Source organism: Serinus canaria, chromosome 12, assembly GCF_022539315.1.
Source record: "Serinus canaria isolate serCan28SL12 chromosome 12, serCan2020, whole genome shotgun sequence".
Lineage (NCBI taxonomy): Eukaryota > Metazoa > Chordata > Aves > Passeriformes > Fringillidae > Serinus > Serinus canaria.
The window spans coordinates 19263084-19283262 of NC_066326.1; the positions used below are offsets into that span (position 1 = coordinate 19263084).

The window sequence follows — 20179 nt, forward strand, 5'->3', positions numbered from 1 at the left end:
CAGAGTATCCATGCAGAAGGGTAGGAAGAACTTTGCTGTTCTCTTTATCCTGACTGTTCCTTCTGCACATTTGTTCCCTGGGCTCACACAACCACTGGCTGATCAATTTGCTACAGAAGATAACAAATCCGCCCCAAATATCTGCAGAGCTCAAACATTTAAATTTCCAGCTAATTTGGAACAGGCCTGGCAATTCAACCCTCCAGAAGGGCCATGTTAAAATTTAGATACGAGGAAACAAAATATTTTTAGATGCCAGCTGAAAGCTGACAGAGGCCAACTCAAAATATTCAGGATAAATCCCGTGCAGGCTATGAAAGGAATTGTGCCAACCAAAATATACACAGATGTAATATGCCAATTTTTACATGTTTTCTTCTTTATCATGGACAGAAGCAAAATATTCACATTAACCTTTACTCTTTCCAGCACTGAGTGGTTCACTGAGGGGAAACGTCCCTTGTGAGGGGGACAGGACATTTGTGAGCAGGTAAAATGCAAAAAGAGTACTCTGACAAGGAAATATATGACAGGGCACTGGGTAGGGCCATGTTAATTGGTACATCCCATTTTCTGGATTGTTCAGAGGCCAATTTGCTCAACAGCTTCATGAGAACACATCCAGGAACAAGAAGCCTTCCATTATCTTTCATTGTGCTTAATAAATAATGGCCTTAATTCTGTCTAATTACAGCTCCAGAGCAGGCTTATTTGACCTGCTGAAGTATGACATGCTCTTCCCTCTGTAACTATTTAACACTAAGAAAATTCTCAATTTTATCTGATAAAATCTCAACAGTTTTCTTCAGTTTCTCCTCTGTGATTGTTTTGCTCCAGATTTTTTACACTTCACAAAATTATTCAATTTGTAGTTAAAGAGTGACATTTTTACATCCTTGTCTGGTCACCCCCAGGCATTATTTCAGCCCAGTCCTCAACATTCAGAAGGATTTACTGCATGCATCTAATTCTTCCATATTCCTCACTGATACCCTCCTCCCATGGGGAAAAAATACTCCCTGGAAGAAAAAACATTGTAATAAAATCTACTTCCAGCCTGCAATAAAGATGGCAGCAATACCTGGCTCTGGTAAATCACACCCCAGCAACATGGTGCTCCTGTTAAAACAGATTTGCAGAGGAGCAGAGCAGGGGGAAGCTGGGAATTTTGCTGCATTGTCCTGCCAGACAAAGGCCCAGTGTTCCCAGCACACTGGCAATGGGACAGAAGTACAGTGGGGACTGAAGGTCCAGTGCTGCTGTGAGAGGACAAAGGGAATATCACAGCAGAGGGGGAGGCTGCTAGGAAATGGCAACAAGGCAAATGCTTCACTTTTAGAAGACTTTACACTGGGTAAGAATGGAAGATTAATTACAGAGGGGCCTTAATTTGAATAAGGTTAAACAGAGCAGCTCCCACCGTTGTGTTCAAGCAAGGTTCAAATGACATCATGTGGAAAAAAGTCACATCCTCAACCCAGAGCATCTCCAAAGGAAGACTTGTACCAAACCAGCTGCCAATTTGAGAGGGAGGGACCCTGCCCCAGCTTTATCAAAGGAAATCTGTGCCTTTGATGCACTTTTCAGTGTGTAGGGATGAGAATAAAAGATGCAAGGTACCCATTTGATATGCAGTGTTAACAGGGCCAAACATTTCTTTCTAAATGGAGCGATCAAAGTAAAACCCCAGTTCTGGCAGTGCCTCCGGTGACACAGCTCCCTGAAGGGTGGGTGCTTTTATCAGAATGCTGAGCAACAGAAGCAGTGACATCTCCACACAACTGTCCCAAGGCAGCACAGACCTGCCAGGACAGGACAGGTCCAATACTGCAGCATGGAGGTTTGTAAAAGTCTGAGAGAGGTGGTTTGTGCACAGACACAGCTTCTGTCCCTCCCCTTTGTGCTCCTCCCAGAACAAACCCAGGCTTGGAAGCCAGAACTGAATTTCAAGTGGGAATCCTGGAAAAGAGCAAATTATCCACTCTTAGGAATATCCAGCCATCAGGTCAGTGCCTTTGCTGGCTGGGCATGGCAAGGTGAAGCTGTGAAATGTGCAGCTGCTGCAGAGCAGGGCATTTCTGTCAGCTCAAACCTACAGCTACCAGCTATGATTGCTACAGTACCTGAGTGGGTCAGTGGAGACGCTGCTTCCTGTTTCCAGTGAAGTCCTGAGGTGACAGCAAAAGAATAAAATTATGAAGCATTAAAGTATAAACCAAATTAAAGCATGAACTATTCAGAAATTCTATGTCTTTAAATATCAACGACTTTACATTCTCTTCCTTCTTACTGACATTTCAGAGTACTTAGCATGCCATTAAACATGAGAGTAAATAAAAATACCCAACCAAAAGCCATCAATCTTTCCTAGATTAGAGAATAAGGAATTAGAGAAACATTTGTCTGAATAAGCCACAATCTGATCAATCTTCAGTATTCTAAAAGCATTCCCTCCATCCTTCTGTATCTGAGTGACTTTTACACTCTGGGGCTTTCTGATCTCTACCCAAAAAGGCACCTGTGGAGTTGTCCTGCAGAATTATTGCAGCACAGGGTTCAGGTAATTGTAGGAACTGAAGAAGCTCTCTAAGCATGCTGACTTTTGAGCAGCAATATTTAACATGCAGTGTGGTGTAACTACCCTTGCTCTCTCTGAGCATGACTCCAGGTTTATTATAGCAACATTATATATTTATAACATAGAGTTATATTTTGAGGGTGAAGCCAGTTTTTTTCGCAGGCTGCAATAAAACATCAGCCAAAGCACCATCATTTTTAAATGGTTACTTACACTCATCCATTTCTATTCCTTACACAAATGGCCACAGATCAACCTTTGCTCACTGAGCCATAAACATGTACAGTCCGTGGAGGTTCATAAAATTCACATTAGAATTGCATTAATTATATTTACAGCAGCCATTCATAAATCAATGACAAATCTTTACTTTGAATCCCAAGATTCCTAATTTGTTGACAAAACTAAACAGGGTGGTGTGAAGGGAGGAGGCCACAAAAGCAGCAAGAATTAGCTGTACAGGAATGGAAACAAACCATATTGTCCAAATAGCTTTTAACTAAAGCACTAAAGCTTGAAAATAGATTTGGGGAGCTTCTGCCACCCTGTAATTTGTTTGTTTCCCCAGCTCAGGGTCTGTGGATGGTGCTGAATTTCGAGGGGATGGCTCACATATGCCAACCTTGTGGCTGGGTGTTGGTTTAACCATGGAAAAGGGTGAACTTCATTTACTTATAATTCAGTTTCCTGCTTCCCTCCGTGTGCTGTGGAGGTGCCAGCCTGCTCACCCAGTGGGGCTTTGCCTTGCTTTTAACCCAGACTTGCAGAAAAAATCGGCTGGGAGCAGTTTTGGCCCTTGGTGCTATGAATAAATATTTCTCAGACAGTGTCTTTGTGCAGCAGGGATGTGCTGTGCATATTGAGGGGATGCTAATTAGCAGTGATTAGCCCCAGCCCCAGCACAGCCCTGATGATACTAAGCACTCCTGACCTGGGGACTCCTTGCACAAACCCCAGGAGCAGGATTACAGCTTCATTAGGAATCCTGGCTCTCCTTCCTGAAGTCAGGCATCTCAGGTACTCCCCAGCACCCAAACCCTCAGTCAGGAGAGGCACATGTATTTCTGTATGTAAATACACCTACTTTAATATATAAAAATAATATATTAATATATAAAATTAAGATATTTTAATATATAACAAATAATGTATAATATATAATATGTTAATATATATTAACGATTATCATATTATATATATTTCTATATTACTATGCAGAAATTATATATATATATATATTTAATATACAAAAATGCACCTGAGAGCACAGCTTTCAGCAAAAATACCCCTCTTAGGGTCACAAACCACAAGCTCATCACGTTTGGGAAAGCCCTCCAGGATGAGTCTGTTCCCCTGACACTGCCAGGTCCATCCCACCTCATCCCCTCAGCACATCCAGATGTTTTCTGAGCACTTCCAGGGGTGTTGATCCCAGCACTGCCCTGGGCAGCCTGGGCCACTGCTTGTCAATCCTTTCAGGGAAGAAATGTTTCCTAATGTCCAACCTAAACCTCCCCCACTGCAACTTCCATATGGTTTTTTAGGTGAAGATCAGATATAGGAACAGTGGCAAAGTCGGGAGAAGCTTCTGGAGCTGATGTGGAGAAATTCCCTGGGTGAGACAGGTCCCCACACCGTGGAAAGAAAGATGGAAAACAAGCCCCACACAGGAGGGCTACACCCCCAGAATTGTTATAGCCCAGCCTTTTTACCTGGCCACCCAACCCAGACTCAGCCTGGAACTGTGGAAAACCTCAGGAGCAGTCTGACAACATGAAAACCAACATTTAGTGGCCACAAAACCCCCCAGCAGAAACAGGAGAAATCAAATTTAAATTCTACCAAAAGATCTGGATTTAGGGTACAGAAAGTTATTTAATTCTTATTGAATTTACAGAATAATATAATCACATCATCACTCCCCTTCTTTCTTCCCAGCTAAAATCCCATTTAAGTCTTTTAGTTTCTTTCCAAACTGCTCAAAGATGGAAAATTAATTAAAAACATAAAAATAACCCAGATTCTGAAACACAATGTCATTAAAGCTGCAGCAAACCAAACATCTCATTGCTCATGGGGTCACTTCAGGAATGATAAAAATATATCTCATTTAGGTTACTTCAAAATAAGGTTTGTTAGTTTTGTTCTGCTTTTAACAAATTGACTGGACAGGAAAATAGAATACTGCACTGCTGTGAGCAAATTGAGCTGGAAGGGCTGACACTCCTGTTTATTCCTAATGGACACTGGCTCAGGACATCTGTAGCCCAGAAAGAAGCACAGACAATACTTAATGATGAAGACATTAAAAAGATATTGTTAAATATAACAGACTTCTCTATGTATAATTTCCATTGGTATTAATAAAGATAATTTTAAAAATTCCCAAATTACATTAACTGCAGAACTGTGCCCAAGGCTTTGAGTGAAAATTGAGCTGAGACAGAGCACAGACTGCAGAACTGCCTGGAATTCTCAGGGAATGCTCCAAACCACCCTGGGGGCTGTTTTGTATCTCCAGTTGGTTTCCATGGAGTTTGCAAGGACCTTCCAGGTGTGCAGTGGAGGAAATCTGCCCCAGTTCCAGGGTGACTCAGCTGAACTATGCACATTCCTGGCATTTCAGGGAAAGGCAGAGGAATGGTGGCATGAACTGGAACTAAACTGGGCACACAGAGGGATTATTCACTGCTAAGGTGGTCAGCCTGGAACCTGAAGAATGTGTGCAATTGTTGGTAGTAACAACTGCTGTCAAGGCTAAAAGGATTATCCAAAGTAAGGTTATCCTCAGCTCCTGGGTGAAGAGCTTGCCCAGAGCTTCCATCTGTGTCCATCAGCACAGGAATCCTGACCAGCCCACTTCTGCAGTGCATCATGCAGGAGAAAATACAAATATTTCCAAGAAACCATTGATCTAAAATCCAGACAGTAGGCTTTGGGTATCCACAGACAAAAACTATAAACACAATTCTAGTGGAGAGTTCTGTCCTGGAGCACAAAAGAAGGCCACAGGCTCCAGCTCTTGTTATTGGCACTGTGTGGTGAGCAGAGAGCATTCCCAGCAACTGGGTGTCTAAAAGATCTTACTCCACAATGGTTTAGCAGATTGAAGGGAAACACACAATTAGCTCTTGGCATCTTGAGCCATCATACAAAGCTCTGGTTTATTTTGCTTTTTTTTTTTGTGATGAAAGAAGCTGGTTTTTGTAAATACGAAAATCAGTGGGACTGCAGATTATTTTGGAAATAGTCCAAGATGGTGCTCCTTATTTTGTGTGACATAGAGAGGGTAGGGAATGAACACTGCAGAAGTGAAAACCTCCAGAGGTGTTTTGCCCAGGAGTGACAGCAGACAAGGAGTGTTACTGATCTGGGACTGCTACAGAGCACTTCAGCTCCTGCCTCTCCATGTGCAGCAGTGACAGTGGGAAGCACTGAGGGTTTGGAAGATGTCCCTGTGACTGCAGCAGGCCCCAGTGTGACAGAGCCACCCAGAACTGTGCCCTGGCTGAGGTGGATGAACAGGGACAGTCACCGCACAGCCCAGCCCCGTGCCCACGCTTCACCCTTGGGTTTACCTCTCAAGAGGGAGGGCAAAGTTCTGAAGAGGTTCTTGTTTGGCTGAGGGGATAATCCTGGGGGAGTCCCCATTCTGATGGCTCAGCCCAGCTGCCTGCCCTCCTCAGGGTCCCCTGGGCAGCCCCACCCTCCGGGCTCAATTTGCCTGGATAATGCTGAGCTGGGGCAGCAAAGTCCCTTCCCATCAGTGCAGATGGCTGCAACTGCTTCATGAGCTGCTCACCAGAGGACAGAGGAGACCCCAGCACTACTCCCTTACTGCTGGCAGAGCCTACAAATAACCACACAGCACAAGCACACATCGTGCAAGCAGCCAGAAAAATATCCAATTTGAGCAAAGCCAAGATATTCTTCTGGCACAGAAATGCACAGTGGTGACAGATGAAATAATTGCAGTTGAAGCAAACCCCCAGCTTGATCCCAAATAAAGACTGCTTAAATATATCATCTTTTGGCCAAGAAGGGAGAATCATTTGGAGCATCAGAGTACAAAGATATGCTGTCTGCAGGCAGCAGCTCAGAGGGGTGTGAGGGGAAAAGGCAGCTCTGAGCTCTGTCAGAGCCTCGGTGCTTGCAGCACAGCATCCCTCTCACACTGAGAGAAGGAATGCAGAATAACACATTAAATATTTAAGACCCTGTCTGGGGTGTTGTTCAGCGAATAATTGCTGCTGCTTGGCACAGTTTCTTCCCAGGAGCTGGCAGCTCACGGAAGAAAGGGAAACCTGCTCACTGCAGGCTGGTGCTGTGATGCTCCACATGCTCACATACAAAGGAGGACTAAACTATTTCTTTGTACTCCACAGCGCAGCTTCACCAAATGGAAATCTTCACCCTTGCTTGAGGATGGTCTGGCACACCACGGACCCCAGTGTCAGTGCTCCGTTTGGAAGGAAAGCCCAAAGCATCCAATCCCAACAGGCAGAACGAAGAGGACAGAAGGATCATCCTCAGCCAGGACACCCCATCCTTCAGAAACAAACCTGGATATTATAATCCAGCCATTTAAAGAAAATCATCCCTTCATATCCCTTGGCAGAGATCTGGGAGGACTCATTCCCAAAAAACCCCAAAAACCCTGAGCTCAAGGGACCCAGGACCTGGCAGTCCAGTCCCTGTCACTCTCCTTCACCTGACCTCCCCAACAAAGGCTCTGAAGGAGCAAGCTGAGGGAAATTCTCACTTGGGTGTCAGGAGCAGAAGCTGCTGAAGGCCTCGGTCTCCTCCAGAGCTTGGAGGGATCTGAGGGAGCCCCGCAGTGACGTCGCTCTGGCTGGAGCGGCCTTCCCCAGCCCTGCAGCCATGGCCTGCATTAATTATTGCACATTAACAATGGGAGTCAGCCCAGGCACTGCCAGGGGCCCAGGGCACTGCTGCCTTCCCTGGCCCGGCCTTGGCACTGCCAGAGGCCCAGGGCACTGCTGCCTTCCCTGGCCCGGCCTTGGCACTGCCAGGGGCCCAGGGCACTGCTGCCTTCCCTGGCCCGGCTTTGGCACTGCCAGGGGCCCAGGGCACTGCTGCCTTCCCTGGCCCGGCCTTGGCACTGCCAGGGGCCCAGGGCACTGCTGCCTTCCCTGGCCTTGGCCTTGGCACTGCCAGGGGCCCAGGGCACTGCTGCCTTCCCTGGCCTTGGCCTTGGCACTGCCAGGGGCCCAGGGCACTGCTGCCTTCCCTGGCCTTGGCCTTGGCACTGTCAAGGGCCCAGGGCACTGCTGCCTTCCCTGGCCCGGCCTTGGCACTGCCAGGGCCTGTGCCAGTCATGGCGCTGCGGTGCTCGCAAGCTCTCCCGGCCGGGCTGGGGTCCCTGGGCCGCCCTGCAGGGACAAAGCAAGGCTGGGGCACAGGCAGGATCTCCCAGGGAAGCTGCAATGGCTCCAGCAGCTGCTTCAGCATATCCAGGTCAGCAAAGCTGCCTCAGTGCAGATGTAAAAGTGGAACGGCCCCGCTCCAGAGGATCCCACAGGATTGTCCTGCCCTGCTCCTGCAGGTGATTGGGGCAGAGGGAATCAGCACTCCATTGACAGCAGTCATTGGACACAACCTGAAAATGCACCTCCAACTCAGCCTTTCTGCTGCACAGACAGTTTAGGAGCTGTGCTTAAAGAACTGGCACTGCTCACCTATGGAAAGGCAGCTTTCAGAGGGAAGGGCCTTAAAGGATACCATGGAAATTCCTGCTTCTCATTTTATCTTCTCATACATTTTGTTCCAAATATTTTAATGAACCATTTAGACAAGGAAGTATTTAAACACATGCTTAATGCTGCTCTTAGAAATAAAAAAGCTTTCCTTGCTTGGGCCTGAAGGGAATTGCATTCCCAAAGCTGGGAATGTGCAGGACCCCTGGCTGGGTCTAAACGACTCCCAGCACTGGAAATGGAATCAGCTCCTCTGCCTGTCCTCTGAGCACAGCTTGTTTGCCCAGATCACTCACACAGAAGTGTGCCCAAACACTCATTTTTATAACATGCTTTCCAAATCAAAATACAATTGCAGCATCTCGAAGAGATTTTAGAGCTGTAAGAAAAACAATGTCCAGGAAACAAAGCCCAACATGACCCTGAAAGCCAGGAGGAAATAGCCAGACTAGCAAGGCTAAGCTGGCTTCCTTAATTTCAGAACACTGTGCAAAAGTGAAATTGAATTTCTGTCCAGGGGCAGCGGAATTACATTAAATAAAAGCCATTTGTGCTGGCAAACTTGGGACTTGCATTCCTAGAGCAGTCTGCAGGAGTTACAATGGAGGGACCTGCAGAAGCAGAAATGCTGTAATTTCTGATTTGTAGTAACACACACCCTGTACAGTGAAAATGTTCCTTGAAAACTTAAATTCAAAAAACTGCCATGAGCTAAATTAACTCCTAGAGGTTAATGGCCCTGATGTTTAGGATTTCACTGCTGTGACTGCCTGGTATTCAGGCAGCCCAGCCTTCTGCTGGGTTTTCCAAATGAGCTGCAAGCCCCCAAGCCCTGAACTCTGAGAATAAAAATAACTTTATCAGGGACCCATTCCAGTGACAAGAAGCAGTTTAAAATTTATCTGCTGAACATCTACCCAGCATTGTTTTTCAAGGTGCTATCTTGCCAGAGGAACTGATTTCATATTAAAATATTGCAGTGATGTGGGTTTGGCTCTGTTAGAAGTGAAGCCCATCATTTAAATTGCACTTATTCCCAGAGTTACACAAAGATCAGATGTTTATTAACAAGCTTCACTACTATTTGCAGCTCAAATTTAGAACCCTGAAAACAAAACCAACCCGTACATGTGGCGTGGGAATTGCGGTTTTCCAAAGAAGGAAGAGAAGGAGCATTGTTATAGCAGCAGCCAATTGTATATAACTCAGTTTGAAGACATTAAAGCTTCCAGATCTATGTTTAATCCCCTGTGAGGCCAAGGTCCAGCCTGCTAATGTAATCTGAGAGATGAACTGTTTGAAAACGTCTTGTTCACCAACATGGTTGGACAAACTTGCTCTCCACCAGGAGGCCTCACTGGTGTCCCTGGCCAGCAGCAGCTTTCCCTTTTTGTTTGTGCAGCATCTGCAAAGAAAGTGGTGCTTGTGAGAGCCACAAATCCCAAAGCACTTTCACACTATGTGAAAGGTTCCCTGATGGCTGTAAATGGAGCACTGAGAGTACCCGAGTTAGGCAAACTGCTCTTCTCTGGGTGAGCAAAATCCCAGCCAAGAGCCCAGAGAGACACCCTGCACAATTCCCCACAGCAGGACCCACCCAGGGACCACAAACATCCCAGGCCTCCAGGTATCCTCCCATGGCATTGGAGACCACCCTGCTGAAAAACAACAGAAAACAAAGGCTGGGGAGTAACCCTGATCTGGAGGTGTCATCTGTGTTTGAATCTCACGTGTCCTTTCAGCAGCTCTATCACTGTCCTCCAAAAGCAGCCCCCAGCAGCTCTGTGCAAGTGATGCAGGGGAGGATAAAACCCTCCCCAAGGTGAGCACACAATGAACACACCCCAGCCTGGCCACATCACATCACATCACATCCCAAGGCAGAGACTCACCACAGCATCACCTGAAACTCAGCCTGTTCTCTTGGTGCAGGTGCTGCAGGTGTGTTGAAGCTGCACACCATGACAGCTCCTGCTGGCACTCAGGGCTGGCTCAGGGACACATTCCCCTCCACTTTTCCCTGGTTTTTAGACCAAAGATTTGTTTCTCACCTTCCCATCAGCAGCATCTACGTGTCCAGCTCAGAGTGGGAGCTGGGGCATGTCTGCAGCCGGAGCAGCTCCCTGCACTCTGCATCCCACAGGGACAGAACAGGGGGTGGGCAGGAGATCCACAGGCAGCAGGAGCCCAGCCTGCACTGCCAGGGCTCATCCATCACCTGCCATGACAAAGCCACTCATTCCTGCAGCTCTCCAGAACCATCAGCATTGCCAGTTCAGCACTCACATGACTTCCAACCTGTTTCTATACATCCCCTCCAAATCAATGAACATTCCCCTGCACGCCAGTGCTGCTCCTCTGTGCTCACCCAGAATTTCACAGGAGCAGCACATTACAAGACTCTGTGGATCAATGAGCACCCCTCTTTTGCTTCCCAGGAAATACACAGAATTACACATGCTGCTAAGTGCATTCAAAGACCTACAATCCGTATGCTGCTTCCCTATTATTCAGCAAAGCTGCATTTATTATCTTAATCCCATCATTTCTCAAAAGGAAAAATTTCAGATAAGCAGATTCAATGGCTTAAATTCTAGTGCACTCTGTCAGTCTGTCAGAGGTTAGGACGCTTCTTTTTAAAGACAGAAAACAACCTCTTTATCACTCCACATCCACAGTCAATGTTTCAGTGATCCCACACCTCTGCAGGCTCAAACCTACAGGCTGCAAGCAGGGTTAGATTTTTTCAAAAAGCGTCGTTGCTTTCTGGAAGCAAAGGCTTACAAACCTAAGTTAAATAACATGCAATTAGCAAGCTAGCACAGAATCCAAACCCAAACCCAAGTGGAGCTATGTCAGCAGGTCTGTGGCCAAACAACAAAACGTGGGGTTAGTGGTGTGTGTGCTGGGAAAGGGATGGGCAGCTACAGAGCAGCTCCTCAACTGAAAGGAAACTGGATTTTCCAGCAAGTAAACTGGCAGTTTACTTTTATCAACTTACAGTAATAATAATTCTCACTGCCCTGAACTTTGATATTAAAACAAACCAGTTGAAACCACAATAAAATGACCATGGGATTTACACAACTCAAGAGCTCCCCAGTGCTCCTCATACTCATCCTGAATTCCAGTACTTACAGCAGAACAGCTCAGGGTGCCTTTGCACCCAGGAAAACTCCTGGAACTTCAGTGCAAACCCAGAAATCAGGATGTGCAGCCTCAGATGCATCCAAAGGTTCTGGCTGCCCTCTGGATGCAGCTGGATGTGTTTGGAGGCCAACCCTACCTGGAAAATGCTCTGTGTTCACACACACACACACACACACACACACACACACACACACACACACACACACAGAGTACTGAAATTCTTTGGAAAAGCCTTCAAAACACAAAGAATGTGGAAGTAAGAATGTCAAAGTAAGCTTTAAATGAGTCTTCCCCATTCTTCAGTTTTACTCAAAAACCATTTCATCATTTACCTTTTCCACAGCAGAGAATCAGATGGAAGAAACACCTGGCAGAAACCTGCCCATCTGCCTGGAGGAGGCACCACTTCATCTCCAGTTTTGACCTCCACAGCTCCAGGTTTTCCCACTCCAGGTTACAGATAAAGCCTCTGACATGGACACTACCAAAAACTGCCTCCCAGTGCTCCTGACCAAGGTGACTGTGGGCTCTCTGCAGGGGGCTCAGTGCTGTGGCCAAGACAGGTTCTGTAGTAATTACATATCCTCTGAACAGAGAGAGACATAGTTCTCCCAGGATTTTAGAAGCTGTGGGAAACTTAGAGGAAAGAATTCAAACAGTTATTATCTCTCTTTCTGTAACCATTGTTTATAGATATGGTTCTCCAGAGTGTGCTATTCATAGTTCACCAACAGTGTGAAAGGCCAATCAGGTCTTAGTCCACCATTGTTTCTATAAGAACTGTAGATTTCTGATAATAAGGAGTCTTTTCATGCCTTCTGAAGATGGAGTCTCAGTATCACCTCTGGCTGTCCCCGATGTCCCTTCGGTGATAAGGTCCCTAAAAGGAACTTGAAAGCCAAGCTCAGCATCCATTTGGCCTCATCTGGAATGAAGTCACAGACTTCCTGCTGCTCCACCACACACCTGAACCTTTGCCTCTCTTCAGGGCTCTTTGATCATCCTTCAGTCTTTGTTGAAAAGCATCAAATGAGTTGATAATGCCTGTTTATTGCTTTCAGCTTTACTTCTAAAAGCAGTGGTTGTTTCCTGCCTTAGCCTTGGCTGTTCCTTCCCTCCACCAAGGGAGGAGCTGTCCCGACCCAAGGACAGCTCCTGTCCACATCTCCCTTGGAATCCAGCATAAAATGAAACACAAAACTTTCAGTGAAATCCCTCAAATCAAAAAGAAGAACAATTTTAAAAGATGACTCAATACTAAAGTTATAAAGTGTGGAAGAGGTTTTACAGCGACTTCTGTGAGCCATTGAGAAGTCTGATAAGAGGATCCATGTTTACCCCTGAAAGAATTTCCTACCAAGGTCATTGACATGGAAACCATGAAAGAAAGAAGGATAAATAAGAGAAACATGTAACTGCCTATTCCAAGAAGCACTTGGAAGCTTGTCTCTTGTCACCAATGAGCAAAATGTAAACTGAGGAGCTTTGTAAGAATGTAGAAAAAGCAGGCATGCTAGAATAGAAACAGGGTTTGAAGCCTTCTGGAAACGGAGTATGTGTCTTTGTATTGTCTCTGCCTCAACTAAAACAATAAAGAATGTCATGGTGAGAGGACAATAAATAAAGTCCTGAAGAGCTCCAGGCATGTGGAGCACCCCATCCCCAGGCTGGATGCTGAAGGCACCTCTGGCACTCCTGAGAGTGGTGGGCACAGCTGAGAGTCACCCTAAGCAAGGATTGAAGTGACTTTAATGAGAGCAGCCTGAGCCCAGCCCACAACCTGGTCTGTCAGGGCCATCTGCCTCGGCAGGGATGGCGCTGGCAGAGCCCCCGAGTCAGGAGACAGCTCCTGATTAATGACAGCCCTCGTTGGGTGACAGGGAAAATGACTGGAGCAACATTTCCTGATCGAGATTAATTATCTCCCCACCCCAGCCCCTGGCAAACGCCTGGCGTAAAGCAGCAATTACAACTAATTGAATCCTCCGTAAAAATGAATTTAATTGAAGAGAGCAAGATGGATTTCAATGCTATCTCATTTTCAGGTGTGCAATGCTCCAGTGATTGGCTTGGAAAAAAAATTCAGCGGTGAATGAGATGTGACATACTTTCTTTAGGATATAATGCTTACATTAACGGGTCATAAATTGGGTTGATTTTATGCATTTGTTCTAGCAATGCATCAGCCAAAGATCATTAAAGGCCAAAGAGCACACAAATAACATTAAAAAAAAGCTAAATACTTGAATGGGTAAGGAACAGGAAGGACATGCTTGAAGCACTTGAAATTAGAAAGGGACATATTTTCACTATATTGTTTTGCACATTTTCGCTTGAATATGGGAAGCAAACATAAACCAAAGGAAACAGCTTTTGGTATTTGAAATTCCAGCTTCCCAGCTTGTTTAGCAAATAAAGATAATTATTTTAAAATCTTCTCAAATCTCAGGTCTAAAGGGAAAACAGCAACACCAGCTTTTTACAGAAATGACTGAGATAAAATGTGAATGACACATAAAGATATTAGCTGGGCACAAACAAGGGAGCCTTGCTCATCAGAATTCCCAGAATGACCAGGCTGGAAGAGACCTTCTAGATCATCGAGTCCAACCCAGCCCCAACAGCTCAACTGAACCCTGACACCCAGTGCCACACCCAGGCTTTGTTAAACACACCCAGAGATGGGGACACCACCACCTCCCTGGGCAGCCATTCCAGAACTTCATCACCTTTCCATGAAAAACTTTTTCCTAATATCCAACCTATATTTCCCTTGGCACAGCTTGAGGCTGTGTGCTCTGGTTCTGTCCGTGCTGCCTGGAGAGAGACCAACCCCACCTGAGCACAGCCAGCTTTCAGGGAGCTGTAGAGTGATAAGCTCACCTCTGAGCCTCCTCTTCTCCAGGCTAACACCCCCAGCTCCCTCAGTATCAGGGTCTGTGGAACCCTCCCACACCAGCACATTCATATCACAGAAACTTTAACACCAAATGTTTGCCTTGCGCTCACTATGGAACCAAAATATCTTGGGTGGGGCCTGAGCAACCTGCTCTGGGGAAGGTGTCCCTGCCCCTGGCAGAGGATGATTTTTCAGGTCCCTTCCAGCCCAGCCCATGCTGTGACTCTGTTTCATTCCACATCAGCTGCACAGTTACTCTCTTCTTCTGACCTTGCAGTGTTCTAAAACCAAAACTGACTGTGAGGAGTCCCTCCCATCCCCAGGAAGGTCCCCAGGGTCTCTTTGGAGGGTCAGTGCCTGGACAGCTCTGGGTCACAGCCAGGGAGCTGGGTGGTGGCAGGGCTGGGGCACAGAAGGTCAGCTCATGGCTGGGAGCAGGAGGCTGGAGAGGATCCAGACATGGCCAGGAAAACTCTCCCTGAAGTCACTAATGGCATTTCTCCTCGTGGATGGACTCAGTGCAGTTCTGCCTCTCCTCATCCATCCATCTGTGGCAGCTCAGCACCAGGAGGGATCCCTGATTCCAGTGAGGAACTGGAGCCCTGAGCACCCTGTCCCAACCCCAGGCTCATTCTGAGCCCCAGAGCCCCTTCCCTCTGCCAGAAGGGTGAGCAGGGGGAGAGAGGGGGATAAACACCCAGGGAATAGGATAAACACCCAGGGAATGGGATAAAACACCCAGGGAATGGGATAAACACCCAGAGAATGGGGATAAAAATCCAGGGAATGGGATAAAACACCCAGGGAATGGGATAAACACCCATGGAATGGGGATAAAAACCCAGGGAATGGGATAAAACATTCAGAGAATGGGACAAAACACCCAGAGAATGGGATAAAACACCCAGGGAATGGGATAAACACCCATGGAATGGGGATAAAAACCCAGGGAATGGGATAAACACTGGGGAATGTGATAAAACACCCAGGGAGTGGGATAAAACACCAAGGGAATGGGATAAACACTCAGGGAATGGGGATAAACCCCCAGTGCTGTTCAGCCCAGCCCCTCCTTGACAGGACCCTCCCATCCTTGAGCAGCTGCTGCAGTCTGGGGAGTTAAAGGAAAATGGGAAACCCACCTGAACCACAGAATCATTGAGGTTGGAAAAAACCTCTTAACATCCTAAGTCCAAATTTCAGCTGAACACCCCCATGACAATAAACCATGTCCCAAAAAACGAGGGGAAAGGCTCAGAATGCCAAACACCTTGTAAATACAGGTGTGATACCATTAACTATTATACATTACTTCAGAAGATGTAGCACAATTAACCTGGATTTTCTGCTGATTTTCAGCAGATATGTTCATCTAGCAGTAATACAATCTATAGAATCATATTGTTCCATACTTTTTAATAATCAATTTCTTTATTTGAAGACCTACTAGCCTAGGAGAGGTATTGCTGTGTGTCTGTCCTGTTCTCACAGCCCTTCCCAGACAGCCACCAGTGACAGTGGGATGTGAAACACCCCCCGTGGCTTTTCCTCTGCTTAAACACATCCTGCATTGCACTCCAGAATGCTGGGGGCACAACCAAACAGCCTATTTAGGGTAATAATTATAAAATTTATAGACAACATTTATGATAACAGTTATAAAACAGATAAATGACATTGACTGTAGGGCATCCTGGCATATATATCCATAGATATCACGTCTTCAGTGTTCACAGGGTGCAGAATTGCATGGAGCTGGCTTCCTCCCTCCTTTTGCAGCTCCAAGGATGAAGCCAGGCAAAGGTGATTTACCAGGAAAGCTCCGGGAAGGCTGCATTGGAGCTCCCTCTAGCCCCCACACCAGGAAATAGTCAATTATTGCAACAAAAACTTTAAAAATAAGAAAAAAAATTCTGCCAGCACCCACAAGCAATCCTGGCACAACACAAAGGCAGCTCGGGCTCCCACAGATGTTGGGATTTGTGGTTTTGGGGTTGGATTCTCTGAAACTCCCCACTCCATCTCAGTATTCCAGGTGAAAAAGGAATTGGTGCTGCATGTCAAACGGGCCATTTGGCAACTAAACATTCCAGAATGCAAATGTTCCTGTTCCTCTTGCAAAACTGTGGCTCGGGGGGTTCCAGAGGGGGCTCAGCCTTTCCAAGCAGGCAATTCCAAGTCCCCACCTCTCACCAGTGACCTTAAGTGCTGTCCCAGTGCTGCTCCATTCCACCCCTGATCATCCCATTCCATTCACTGCCATCCCTGGGCACTGCTCAAGGATGGAGCTGCTTTGCCCATAAATTACTTTCTAATTCAAACTCCCCACGAGTCCTGAGCTGCCTGGAATGTGGCAATCTCTGTTCCATGGCACAGCTGCTGGCTTGGCTAAGGCAGCATCTGAAAATCTTGACTGCAGCCGTGCTGCATTTTTCAGGGGATAATTCCTTCTCTTACATTACACAGCATTTTCCTTCTGCTAGCTAAAATCTACTTTGAGAGATGAATACCTTAATTTATCTCAGTTGAACTCGTTTGGTATGGGCTTTTTTTTTTTTTTTTTTTTTTTTGCTCCATCTAGTGGTGCACAAAAATCCAGCCCAGAGTGTCCACACACTGCTCTGAGCTGTGTTAGGGACTTCCCACAGCTGCTAAAGGAGAGAAAATAATACAAGCACAGAAAATAACAGCAAGGCAGTGGTTGCTGTGCAAAGCTGGAGTCTCACACACCTATTTCAGGCAAAACCACGTAAGAGCTGAATATGTTTGCACAGGAGAACTCCACACTGCAGAAAAAAACCAAACCAGCCTGATCCTGAACAGTGCAAGTGCCTAAAGTGCTGAAGGAGAAGTTCCCCATATGAACTTCCTCAAAGCAGCAGCCTTATTGAAGCCCTCTGAGTTCATGGAAGGAGAAAATAAGAAAAAAATAAAAATGCCATTTCTACCTCACCTTCCAGCCCAAAATGCACAATAAGACAGTCTTCACTCTTCACAAAAACAGTGCAATTCACCCAGGAAGGAGAATTTTTCTGCTGGTACCTTTCCCTGTTTTATAATTTTTTTCTGGTACCTTTCCCTGTTTTATAATAGCATGCAGCATTTTAGGTCATCTACTTCTAACTCTGGTTAGCTAAGAGAGCCCCTACCAGCCTCTGCTGCTAAACCCAGGGATGCACAGCATGTTTTATTCAGCCAGCCATGATTTATTCAAAGAGGGAAATGTTTACTCCTGCATTTCTGGCTTCCACTGCAGCAGGGAAGGTCAGCTCTCTGTGTGCTCCTGAAGAGAAAATGCCACAATTCAGGGGTACTACAGCTACAAACTCAAACTGTTCCAAATCCCAGCAACCCCTAATGACCCCATTGGAAAACTACTTGATAGAAACACCCCATGCCAGTGTCCTGTGACAGCCAATAGTGCTGGGCTGGGCTTTGCCTTCATTTTCTCCTGAGCCTCATCATTAACAGCAGCCACTTCCAGGGTAATCAACGCTTGCCCTTCAGGCTGGGGGGTTGAATTTGCAGGATTAAATCAGTCTTGCTTCTTTGTTTTCCTTTGCGCAAATAGATAAAAGGTACTCATTGAAAGATTGGACAAACCCTCCCCTCTGCCAGGGAATAATTACAGTGCTCCAGAGTTCAGTTCACTGAGGAGAGAGTGGTAATCACTGTTTACATCTGGGAGGGAGATAAGCAAGTCAAAATATCAGAAATTCCTACTGTTTCTGTCTTTGGGAAGCAACACTGAGAAACTTAATTACAGAGTAAAAGACCCAAATGGTGAGCAGTGTTCAAACATTTCAGTGTTTTGCCCTGCCCAGTAAACATCAGAGGGACACATTCCAGGGAATATAATTCCAGATATATACTCCAGGGATATAATGAACTGCAGTCAGCCACTACACTATTTTTTGCATACATTATTTTGAAATTTTACAGTGGGAATGAGTGTTCTTCCTCTATATTGTAATGAAAAGTGATTAAGAAACGTGTGAAACTGAGAACATTCAATACCAAAGACCAGCAGCAGCCACAGAGTGTGAGCAGTGAGCAGAAATGATGCAGAAAACCTTGCAAAATCATGAAGGCAGATTATTCTTGTGCCAGCAAATCTCTGCCCAGGCCTGGACACTGCACAGTCACAGCCAAGGGAAGCACAAGGGAACATTTCACAGCAAGGACAGAGACACTGGATCAAACCTCACCGAAGAGCAAATAACCTGTATTCTGTTTTTTTGGAGATTCCTTTGGGGAGAAAAAAGCACATTGTAAAGATGAGAGAGAGCCTCAAGCTGCCTTCACAATTCTTCCCTCCTTGATCCTGATGATTCTCCTTTTATCCCATCCTCAAAGCCACACATAAGTACAAATAAATTCCTGCTTTTTACCTGCATCAAGCCACCTCTGCCTGTACACCAGCCCCAGACTGTGGGGAGCAATATTTTGCCTCATGACAGCAACTACAGATTTAAATTTCCCCCCCTCTCCCAGTCCTTCTTTCCCATTATTTTCAGCGTAGTAAATGCCACTACAGAGAAATTCTGTTCTCTGCTGTATCTGCTCGCACTGGTTAAGCTGGAAAACCCAACCAGCAGAAGTTGTCTGGTTATTTTAGAGCCACAGGATGTGTCTGGAAAGGTGCAACCAACCAAGAGCCTTGTGAGAAGTGGGGACTTGGACACCCATGGACACAATCTCATTTCTCCAGCTGCAGTCATGGGGCTGTGCAGGTGCAAGTTCATTCCTTCAGTGACAGCTCAACCACAGCTTTGAGAGAAATATTTTCACTGATGAGGCAACAGAAGCAGTGAGCAGTGACCTTTGATTGATCCAAGCCTTGCATGGAGGCCAAGGAAAGGAGAAGACAGAACTCAAAGCAGCTTAGGATGGAAGCAGGCATGGAGAGAGATGTGCTGCCACAACAGAAAGGTGCTGGCTCCTCAGAACCAGCACCAAGGAAGGGAAAAAGGGTTCATCTCCAGCAACAACATCCATGAAACATCCCATGGTAGTGTTTGCCCGACCTTGAAACAAACTCAAACCAGCCCAACAGAGATCTCACAACAGCTGCCCTCCCACCCCACATCTGGCAGAGAAAAAATCCCCTTGGGCTGTGCCCTCCACACGACACAGCTACGTCCAGACAGCAACAAAACTCACACTGCACCTCAGGGCTTATGGTACCATTTATTTGAGCTCAAAATAAACTGTGCACTGGAGGAATCTGTTCACAGCTGGCGTGTGTCCTCAGCACTGGGCAGGAGGAGAGAGCTGTGGGGAGCCTGGAGAGGAGGCATTGCTCAGACTGGCAGCACGGGGTCCCAGGGCAGGCGTGCAGTGCCAGTCCATGCCCACAGAGAGAGAGGAGAGGAGCTGGGCTGGGCAGAGGAGCAGGGGCTGCAGCAGAGCCCAGCTGTGCTGTCATCTCGAGGAGGGGCTGCTAGAGCCTGAGGGTGGGCAGCAGAACTGGTGCAGGACACTATCCTCCCTGCCAAGGAGGGGGGCAAGAAAGAAAAGAGACAAAGGAAGAGAATCACAGGGAGCAGCATTAGGAAAATTCAGCTGGAAATCTGTTTGCTTTTGTTTTCACATCCACAAATACTGTGAGCTGTTTGTAGGCACCATCCAGTTAACCCATTTCCATCTCAGAGACAGGACTCTCCACAAAGGGAAGAACAGCCCAACAAGCCAAGGCCAACGCTGATGACTTAAACTCTGAGAAAAACACTGCTTTGAAAGGGCCACTTCTGGTTTTCCCATTAGAAAAATTACATTGGGCTGTCATTTACATAGCCAGCCTAATGCGGCCAGGGCCCCTTTATTTTTAACATG

At 46.4% G+C, this 20179-nt stretch overlaps 1 protein-coding gene across 8 annotated transcripts in view; it reads right to left on the minus strand.

Moving 5' to 3' along the window:
- IQSEC1 (IQ motif and Sec7 domain ArfGEF 1) overlaps positions 1 to 20179 on the minus strand; it is a 285226-nt gene that overhangs the window by 135061 nt on the left and 129986 nt on the right. For 6 of the 8 annotated variants that reach the window (XM_050979503.1, XM_050979506.1, XM_050979504.1 and 3 more), the window contains one exon: positions 2124 to 2168. The exons of the other annotated variants lie outside the window; for them this stretch is intronic. In XM_050979503.1, the coding sequence (XP_050835460.1) occupies positions 2124 to 2168 (45 nt within the window). The remainder of the gene's footprint in view (positions 1 to 2123; positions 2169 to 20179) is intronic. 8 annotated transcript variants of the gene reach the window in all.